Raw genomic sequence first — 11,236 nt, 5'->3', positions numbered from 1 at the left:
TTGTCTTCCCTATAGGTTTTTAACATGTTATTCATGGACTACAACCATTGTCCAACTCATCAAACACACAAATTCACATCCTTGTGGTAGTTGTAGTCCTTTTTTAGCAACTTGTTAGCAACATAGCTACTCAGTGAACTGAACAACTGAACTCTATAGCTCTATAGTAACAACTCCAGTATTATGGCTAATACATGTGAAATCAAAGTGAACAACAAGGGGACATATCTACACCATTCTCATAGAAATGGCATTTTTTCTAGTAGCCTAAGAATGATTTCCTATAAAATGATCTTCTATAAAAATTCAAATTACCTACTCTTAAAAGAAAATTGTGTCACAGACCTAAAGCAAACGTAAAGGCTTCGCACTTTAGGCAGTTAGGATAAAAACAAACATGATTCGTAATGGCTCGTTAATTACTCTGCAGAGACAGTGTCCGGATTGGACCGACAGACTCACAGACAGACATCCGTCGATGCTGCAGCGCTAGTGTGCTCAACAAAGGCTCAGGCCGGGGAGAGGGCCATTTTTACCAAATACAAAGGAAGCAGAGCAGCGAGGGAGGGGAGGACTATGGGAATGACAGGAATAGCGAAATATCACTTTACGAAATCGCAATGTGCCATTAAACCAAACACTAAACAATGGGTGAGAAGTGACCAGTCACGACTACAACAGAATATACAGTGTTCTAACGACAGTACAGCAAATAAATAATTTAGATGTCGAGCTGCCTGCTGTCAAAGACGACCGCGCATCACGGTGGCAAAATGCCGGAACAGCAATGATGATATGACGACCCAGACACTGTACGACGTAATCTATCCTAATTTTACAAACAGCCGTGAAAGATTATCGTCTGCTGGTAAGTGTTTATACCATTTACAATCTGTACACTCCAAATGTCAGTTACGTCAAAGTATTTCATGTAGTCATAAGAAATATGAATCATAATTGGTTATGATCATAGAGCGCGCGCTCGGAGGACGCAACAGGTCGCGCGTACAGTAGAGCTGTAGTTCCCGCGTGCATTTGGCTGACGTAATTATGACATTTGTACAAGAATTTTACCAGGCGTATTATAGCATGAATTGAAATGCTAGCTAAACACTTTATTGTGTTTTTATAACATTTTATAATAAAGTCTTGAGTTTTGATACAAATTATATAAATATATAAATGTCATATGTGAGGAATTTGTGCTTAACCAAATGCTGTGAAAGCCAAATTACTTTTTTAAAAAAAGAAGAAAAAATATCATACTAAAGATCAACTGAGGAGGACAAGGATGATTTTCTAAAATAAATACCATGACATAAATTATGCTACTGAAATGAACTCACCTGAAAACATGACACATCTGTATTATAGACAACCAAAATGATGCAAATTATCTGGCCTAAATTTTAATAATACAGTGATGGCGTTGGCATGAGAATGACATGAGGTCCTAATAAACTTAATGCAGGCCTGTTGAATGCACTAAAGTTTGCAGTCATGTTTGAGATTAACTTAAAAAGGCAATTACATAACTGAGAATATGATATTAGAAAACAATATAACACTATATGCCATATATGTCCCCTGCCAGATTTTTGGCAACAGGCGCCAAAAAATATGTTAAAAATGTCATTCAGTGCTTACTGTATACTGTATCTCAGTCTTATATGCTCTTACCTGGTGTCTAATTATTAAATACTCAATACTGAGACTTAAAAAAAGGTTTAGGGGAACGCCTTAAAACTTGGGGGTGTAAGGGAAAGGAGGGGTATATGCATGAGTAGGTGGTGTTCTGCGTTATTTGAATGCAAATGCAGAGAGAACAAGCCGAGGCTGTGTTTGAGAGAGAAACGGGGGAAAAAGAGGTGGAGAGTTGTCTTTGGATTTTAGTTAGACACTGAATAGACATAGATTTAGTTTGCCAAGTGCTTAGTTCACTTTTGAGACATTGCTTGCTCATGTATGCACTTGGCATTTGGCCTTGTAGCTCTCTATATAAATGAAACATGGATTTTTGATTGTTTCTCAGAACTGATGCCGTGAGATTTGCTGTAATTTAGTTTAAAGAGAGAGATTTTCACTCATGGGCCATTTAGCCATTGACTTTCCCCTGCATCATGTCACGCCGGAAACAAAAAAGACCTCAGCACTTTTTCAGCCCCATCCTCAACACTTCGTGGCTACTTCAACATGGTGAGAAATGTTTTACTGTTTAGTAAGAGATCTCCATTGTTTCTGCCCGCGAGCCATCTTGCAAATGCCATTCGAGATGTTTGCTGTGACATTAAGAGATTCATACGTTTACAATATCTGATCTAGTTTTAAGAAAAGTAAAAAAAAATTAAATTAAATTCAGTAATACTATTTACATATAAATACATCCCAACAGCTTCCCTTGAATGTCCAGTTAGTACTTTTCATCATTTTCTGACCCAAGCTAAGAATTTAGACCACCCACGATATTGTATGAATGGCTAGTGAGAATGATTTTAAGAAAAAGAAGACTAAATAGCAAAGTGAACCTAAAGGGAACAGAGATGTGTAATATGCTGAACTGGATTTTGAAAAGGGGATTAGAAAAAGGTTGTGGAAAAAGGTGGACAACATTGGAAAAGAAGGAGCCACTTGAGCGGGAATGGCATGAGACTTAATTGTCTCTGTGAGGCTTTGTGGTCGTGCAGTCAGGCATTAACTGCCAGGAAGTACGTGCATAAGAGTGTGTTGATCTGTGACTTAAATTCTAGAGTTCTTTAAGTACAGGAAACTCTTTATGCATCTCTCGCTAGTATATGAGTGTGTATGGATCGCTAATTAATTTCGTATTCATGCTGTTATGTCCTCACATTGGTTTCTGGATATGGCTCTAATGCTAAAGGTCACTTATTTTAAGCAATTTGGCTGTTTTTAGTGGTTGACTATGGCACTTAGGCTCACTGACCTTTCAGGCTTTGCTAGGTTAGGACAGAAGGTTTGTTTAAATATATATGGGATGTAATAGCATATACTCACTTATTCAATCTAGAGGGTGGGTCGGTGAAGGGGTTTGGGAACTTTGTGGCGAGGTTCATTGTCCATGTTCATTGTTGCTGTGGAAACAAAGTTGGCTGTTAGCAGTGCTAAAAGCATTGTAAGCTGGTCAAGGGATGGGATTTCAGATCAGAGGGAGTGAGGGGATAGAGAGAGAGCGGAGAAGACAGCCATGTACAAGACTGACTTAAAAAAGAGGTAAAAATTAACGCTTTGACAAATGATAACAGATACATTTTTAATATTAAAAGTTAAATGTTAAAAAAAAAGATTTATGATATTGGGAGGCACACGTTCATGTGGCACAGTAGGTGGGGAGCCTTGGTTAGAACAGCAATACTACACTTTGGTTGGCATTTAATAGAAATAGAGTGTTACAGGTCAGCCAGAGGTATCCATGTGTGAGCCTCATATGCTATGTTTCCTTGGTGATGCTTGTGTAAGCAGTGAGTAAAAACAATTGGAAAGCAATCAAGGTGTCAACAAACTAAATAAAAAGAAAAGTACTAAAGGTTAGAAATCGGGTTAAGAGGTTTATAAGGCTTGGGTGTATCAGTTTGCAATAACAACAATAATGTAGCTGACAACAAACAATGAACATGTTAGAACCTAGAGAGGATCAAATGAATTAAATTACAAAACTAAGTGTAAACAATACAATCTATTTTCTCTTTACTCAATTTCCTAATAACTGATTTAAAATAATGAATGAAATAAAAATCTTTTATTAAATTAATTAAAATAAAACAATTAGAATGATTAATCAAACTGTACATTCTACTGACAACCATTTACGTAATTTGCTGGTGGGACCACTTTTTGCCTGGGTCGATATTGTCCCCACCATTTTTTAAACATCTCACAGTACAGATGTATCTAATACAAATTAAACATCTCTAGTTGACTAGCAGAGTTAAATAAGAGGCGATCTGGCGCTGGAATGTATGTTTTTGAAATCATGCTGAGTGCTTCAATCTCTCAATTCCTTCCGTTGAAATCACAAAAGAAAATGCACAGAAATGTGTCCCTGCTCTTGATATACAATCACTGATGAACATCTTTTGCTTTAATGAGAAAAAAAAAAACTATACGAGGGCAGATTAGAACCCAGAACCTCTGACACGCTTAACAAAAGTTCTACCACCAGACCATAAAAACTCATGAGTATTAATAGCGGATCTATGTATATATTCACTAATGTGAAGAATCTCAGGACTAACAACATATTGTATTATAGTAGATGTAAGGATGAAACTATCACATTAAACATGAGTTATGTGTTCTGAACTATACTTATTAGTATAGTATGTATAGTATAGTATATATATGCAGTGGCCACCTTTATCAGTTTCATGATTTGGAATTAAAAGGGTGTATGGGTGCATTTTTAACAATATAACTATCTGTTTAGTATCAGTTTCCTGACCGTTTTTTATTCTTGCACCTATTGGACTATTATTATAAACATTAGACTAGACTAGTATCTGTATGGAATAAATTGTTGCATAAATAGTTTCTCTCTGATTTCTTAGAGGAGCAGTTGGCAGTGAAGTCCCTCACCTCTACTCTTGCAAAGAACTCTTCCTGCTCTTCCACATACTCTACAACTCAAAGCTGTCAATCAACCTTAATCCCAAGTCCACCAATTGAGAGGCTCACAACACCTTCTCTGACCAGACCAAACCATCCTATCTTTAACATCCCCTGCCAGCCCATACAATTTCCCTTAAACCTAACAGAGTCTCAACTTTCCCATATCCCTGACATCCCATCCCATTCTACTAATCAGACTATCACTACCACTGCACCAACTGTGCTCTCTACCCACAACCACACTCACTCACCCATGGCTTCTCCAAAGTTAGGTGTGTCAGCAACCACAACCTCTTCTTCATCCTCCTCCACTGCTGCTTCTCTCTGTGTGCCTCCATATCCTGGAAGCCCCAGTTCTATGCCTCAGGGTCCCCCAAGTCCAGTTACACCCTCTTCCAGCCCAAGCACAGTCCCTTCAGCCCCAGCATGTGCACCCGTCAGTATTGCTTTCATCTTGGAGGAGCTACGTGTGCTGCAGCAGAGGCAAATCCATCAAATGCAGATGACTGAGGAAATCTGTCGGCAAGTATTGAGACTGGGAGGAGGATCTTGTGAAGTGGATTCAAAGCCTTTCATACTACCATCGCTGCCACAGCTCTGTTTAAAAAGTTCTGATAACAACCCCAGACCCTCACGACCAAAGTCATCACCTCCCCCTACCTCTGTGGCCCCTCTTTTGGCCTGTTTCTCATCCCTGCTACCCCCTCAGACCACCTCTAAGTCCTCTAAACATGCCCACCCTCTCTTGAATGTCTTGCGCCCCCATAAGGCACAATATGACAGTGGGGTAGTTTCTCCAGCAAACTTCACCAATCATACAAGTGCTGCCACATCCTCATCAGTATCCTCACCTGCTGCCTCAAACTATCCACTCACACTTTCCCTTGGCCTATCGTCGCAAAAATCCTCTAACACCACAGGAGCCAGTGGAAACAGTAGTCTTACCTTCCCAAACCAGTCTCTCCCAGCAGCTGCTGTCCCTTCTGCCCCCTCACAGGATACAAAACTCTCTGGTCAAGGAGGTACGCCTGTCTTATCATCTGGGCGCATGCAGCATGCATGCCGATTTTGCCGGAAACTCTTCAGCAGCGATTCATCCCTGCAAATACACTTGCGTTCACACACAGGGGAGCGTCCTTACCAGTGCCCTGTATGTTTCAGTCGATTCACCACACGAGGGAACCTCAAGGTCCACTTCTTGCGTCATCGTGAGCAAAACCCTGAACTCTCTTTTTCGTTGTTTCCCTGCTCACTTTTTGCGTCTATAACTGGGGGATCAATGGGAGGATCAGCACAAAAACAAACGATCACCTCCACCAATACAAATGCTATTCAGAAGCATCAGAAACAACAAGAGGATGATCTGTGTGGTGACAGTCTTGAGGGCACTACTGCCTCAACACGTGCCACAACCTCATCTCTGCCTCCTAGTATTGATTTGGCTCTGCTGACCACTGCACACTCTCTCCTTCAACTCAACCGTGCTGCTGCGGCTGCGGCTGCTGCAGCCTCCACATCCACTACCTCCTCAATAACATCTTCATCATCATCCTCCTCTCTGGCCTCCACCCTTCTTTCATCTCCTGCCTCATCCACCTCCTCCATTGCTGGGGTATATAAAGGAGTGAAACAACAGTGCTTTGATGAGAACACCCCACCCATACCTACTCTGCTCCCCCATTCTGCTTACTCACAGCTTGCCAACTTACCCAAAATCTTCTTCCCAGCATCTTCCACTCACCATCTTCCAGGCCATGGGTTTCTCAGGCAGACAACTCCAGCCGGGTCATTCCTGCCATCCCCGCAACAACATATCCCGTTCCCATTCACAGCTTCATCCACTGCCCCTTCCATCTCCACCCCAACCTCGGACACATCAAAGCTGCAGAGACTGGTGGAAAAGTTAGAGAAAGAACCACATAGTCAATCACACTGGGTTTCATCCATTGGGGAGACTTCTACCAGCAGCCACAGTGTAGCAAGTGCATTAAGCTATAGCACCAGTGGTTTAATGAGCACAAGTACATTCAGTACAAATGTGGTCACCTCACTTCCATCATCTACAATCCAAATACCATCATCCCTCTTCAGCAAGGAGTCACCTTACCTGGGACTTATGAACTCTGCTGGGACACTTGCCCCAAATCAGTGTAGCGTGTGCCTGCGGGTGTTAAGCTGCCCAAGAGCATTGCGTCTGCACCAGGCTACTCATTTAGGTGAGCGACCCTTCCCCTGCAAGCTATGTGGTCGTTCCTTCTCAACAAAAGGAAGCCTTCGAGCACACCTTGCCACCCATCGAGCCCGCCCACCAAACAGTCGTGCCCAGAATTCCTGCCCCTTATGCCAACGGAAGTTTACCAATGCCCTTGTCCTGCAACATCATATCCGCATGCATTTAGGAGGACAGCTACCACCAGAGGACATGCCTGATACTTCAACAGAATGTGATACTTTGTCCCATTCCCAATCTATTGAGCTCTCTGCTTCAGAGATAAGCCCTAGCATGGATGTTCAGTTACTACATGATGATCTACAGTCAGTTTCAGATTCTAGATATACCGAATCCCTTGCTGTGAGCACTGCTCCCACAGTATGTCCTGTAACCTCCAGCCTACCTGCTTCATTTAGCTCAGGTCGTATACCACCTTTCAACCTAAGCCCTGACCCCTCCTTGAATCCAACTCCCCATTCACCTCCAACATTCAGACCTGATCCCCCTGAGCTTTCTCTCAGTGTATCTTCTCCAGTAGAATCTGCAGCATCACTTGTCCCTCCTGCCACCCAGTCAGCATCAGCAACAACTGGTCCTTCTGCAACTAATGAACTATCTTTTGAACTTTCCAGCAACACTGCCTCCTTGGAAGATAAAAAGATGTCTGCTCTAATGAAAGCCAGTCCACAAAGAGATGACTGTGAACTCAGTGAAAATATATCTCTCTCACCTATTTCTTGCTCTGGATCCAGATCAAATCTGGAGGATCTTCTTGGTATACAAGCTCAAAATGCATCCAGGATTCCTAGGCCACATTCAGCATCAACACCACCTTCTCTTCTTGCGCTGAGATCTGAGAGTGTGTCTTCTCATACGGTACGCCTAGAGGAGCCTGACCAAAGCCTTGTCCAAACATCCAAATCAATCCCCCAAGAGGAAGAAAAGACAGATGATAAAATACATAAAACACCAAAGAATGGTCAAAGGGCAACTCCAGATTTGAGTATTAATGCAGATATGGTGTCAGACACTGCAGACAAGACAAATGAGGATGCAGCTGAGACTGAGGAGCCTGACATACATGTGCAGAAGATCATAAAGGAAACTCACTCTAGTTCAACCGCAAAGGATAAAGTGGACCTTAAAGATACAACAGGAACTGAAATGGACAAAACAGACTCAACTGTATGCATATCAATGACTCCCAGTCTTCCACCTCCCATGCCAGAGAAAAAAATCTACCACTGTTCTGAATGTGGAAAAGAGTATGCAAGTCGCAGTGGACTCAAGGTAAGTGGCCTTTAACAATTTTGGTCATTCAATGTGAATATACAGTTTAACATGGTACAATGTCTTGTCTTTTTGTAATTTGAGAGATGCATGAAAATAAAATGACATCTCATCACTTCTAGGGACATATGAAGCACCATGGAGGAGTTGTCAAGGCACCTCGAGCTCCTGCAAGGACCAAGGGCCCAGAGAGAGTGTCGCATCATGAGCGCTCACAAACTCACCACCTTGCAACCTTCCTGCCACCAGGGCATCAATGAGTTTTTTTAAACCAAGCCCTCCAAAAACTTCAGCAAGCATCAGAGAGCTCTCCACAAGGATCTGTTAAAGAAATCAGAGAGTGTTGAGATCAATCTAATAGCGGACAAGAAGAAGGAACTTATAAAGGTTAATTATAGACCATGATTCTAGACTGTTCACCAAAAAACAAACACCACACACAATACTGTTTGTACACACAGTAATCACATCATAGAGGGTCTTAACTTGGTTTTAAAAATGTTCCTGATCTTTTATATTAAAATACCTGCATTGTGTATTTTAATATATGTAATAATGTCTAAATATATCTTATAGTACTTCCTTGAATATTATGTGATGTTCTTTTTGATGAATGTAAATTATTTTGTCTGTGCAAGGTTGTCATGATGGTTTTTATTTACTCTTCCAAAGTTAAGATCTGAAGGTAGCTAAGGATTTGAACAATAGCTTTGGGTGAGAAACAGAGCAAAATTTCTAAAGTCAATGATGACAATTGACTGGTTTCTCACTAAAAGTTATTGTATTGGTGTACTATTTCTTTATTAAGGATGGTAACATTTGTAGGGAGTGCATTTCATATTAAGAAGAATACTGATTAATCATTTCAAATGCACTAAAAACAGATTCTATAAAAATGTTTTTATTTGGTCAAAGATCTTGTTAGACTATGTCGATACCTTGTTCCATTATGTTTTGGAGGGCAGTCATGCACAAAGTGGACAATGTTATTAACCTTTGGCCAAAAAATTCAAGCTCTTATCAATTTTCTTAATAAGCTCAAATGTTTAAAAAAGCTTAGCACAGACAGTACAGCTGGAGCCCAGAGGAAATACATGTAATATTGTTTTCCTAGATCCAACCAAGTGTGAACCAGTGTTTTTGACAAGCTGATATTCAAAACACTTCATAAAAAAAATTACATTAGATAAATTCACATGATATATTCTTTACTTGTACTAAATCATCAGGCTTTTACTTTTAACAGTTGAAAAGCACCAAAACAACAGAATGTAAATATGACCAGTCAACCTATGTCCATTGTGTCCATGTTTGTCCTGTCCAGCTGTACAGTACTAGACAATATACTGCTCTTAACACCAACTAGACTAAAGAGTCGGGTAAGATTGTTTAACATGCCTGTATGTTAGTCAGTGTAAGCTCTTGTTACTTTAATATTGTCAGTGTAGCTATTGAAAAAGGTAGAATTTGACTGATTCTGAGATGAACCACTATCTAGCTTAAAAAGATAACCCTTTCTATATTTCTTGGTGGAAATGTTTGTTTCTATGGTGATGTTTGTTCTTTGTCTGGATACTTTTACATGTATCTTCCATAGAAATGAATTGGGTGTATGAGTCTGACTGTGAGTTGTAATTTCATGGTACAGCTAAAAGATAAAAATGGAAATAAAAAACTGTGTATACATGACCAGAATATGCCATTCTTTTAATTGCACACACTTTTTGTTGTTGCTTTCTTTTATAAATCTCATTTACAGTGATGTTACTCTTCCTTGGTGGTCTGAGGGAAACAGTTTTCTTCACATACAGGCATCCCTAATCCGCTCACTCCCTAACACAATCAAACTCCTCTGCACTGCTTCTGTGTGTGCCACATCAAGCGCAGTGAGGGAGAAACTGGAGGAAGCGTTGACAATCTGTCTGAGCACTGGCCTCTAATCTCTTGCACCATGACAACCATGCAGAGGCACATAAGGAGCACGGGGAAAAAAGCGTTTAATCTACGTGTTTGTGTGCAGGGGTATGTATATATTGGGATGTTAACATTCTGTATGTATGGGTACTAAAACTACAAATTGTTCTGTATTTAAAAAAAGGCTACAGAATTACAGTTACAAATGCAAAGTGGTTCACACGTCCAAGCTTACTATTCGTAAACTTCACAAAGCTGGACTTTATGGCCGTAGTGACATTTGAAAACTGCTTGTATCCAAGGCCAACGCACCAAGTCGCAAAATCTGGAACAAAAACTTGGACTTGAGCAATGGAAAAACTTGTATGGCTTAATAAATCATCTTTCACTTTGCTACCTAAACTGAATGGATTTACTATTAGAGAAAGTCAAGGGTGCCTTCAACATGTATGGATGTGTGCAACACAACATAAGTGATAATGATATACATACTCGTAAAACAAAGTTTCAGAAACACCAGGATGGGTTCAAAATGTCATCTGCCGTCAACATACCTTGAGAATTTAACCTTTTGATAGAAGTACGTTTTCACAAATCGTTCAGGGCAGCCCAGCAATAAAGACTGAAGCTCTTCTAAAAGTAAAAGATAGGCTCCTGATTAGACGCTTGATATTAAATATATTTATGTTTTTCTCTTTTTTAATATACACAACGTGCAATAACAGAATCCCACCAGTGGATGGCAGTGTTAAACCTTAGCTCAAGACTGAAGGCATAAAATCGGTAGAAACAAAAAAGGTATAACTGTGTGTCAGATGGCAACTGAAAGGCTGTTTAAAGGGATGGTTCACCAAAAAATCATTTACTCACCCTCAAGTTGTTCCAAACCTGTATGAGTTTGAACGCAAAGGAAGATATTTTGAAGAATATGGGTAACCTAACAGTTAAAGGTTTGTCTGTGCAAAAATGAAATTTCTGTCATTAATTACTCACCCTCATGTCGTTCCACACCCGTAAGACCTACGTTCATCTTCAGAACACAAATTAAGATATTTTTGATGAAATCTGTGAGGTTTTTTTTAATCCTCAATAGAAAGCAACGAAAATACCCCATTCAAGGTCCAGAAAAGTACTAAAGACATCGTTAAAATAGTCCATGTGACTACAGTGGTTCAAACTTAAAGGATTAGTTCACTT

General features: G+C 40.2%; 1 protein-coding gene across 2 annotated transcripts; it reads left to right on the top strand.

The window, feature by feature from the left end:
• Positions 1–425: 425 nt before the first annotated feature.
• Positions 426–9,814, top strand: sall2 (spalt-like transcription factor 2). Of its 2 annotated transcripts, none has more exons than XM_051859635.1 (3): positions 426–868; positions 4,563–8,125; positions 8,248–9,814. In XM_051859635.1, exons 1-3 carry the CDS (start codon positions 796–798, stop codon positions 8,383–8,385), a joined length of 3,774 nt encoding a protein of 1,257 aa, XP_051715595.1. In that variant the 5' UTR covers positions 426–795; the 3' UTR covers positions 8,386–9,814. The 2 variants fall into 2 exon arrangements, with proteins under 2 accessions (XP_051715595.1, XP_051715586.1); XM_051859626.1 differs by lacking the exon at positions 426–868 and adding an exon at positions 1,848–2,196.
• The last annotated feature ends 1,422 nt before the right edge of the window (positions 9,815–11,236 follow it).

Source organism: Ctenopharyngodon idella, chromosome 2 (assembly GCF_019924925.1).
Source record: "Ctenopharyngodon idella isolate HZGC_01 chromosome 2, HZGC01, whole genome shotgun sequence".
Lineage (NCBI taxonomy): Eukaryota > Metazoa > Chordata > Actinopteri > Cypriniformes > Xenocyprididae > Ctenopharyngodon > Ctenopharyngodon idella.
Note: the sequence above shows the minus strand (reverse complement) of the source record. Positions and strands in the feature narration are given on the sequence as shown.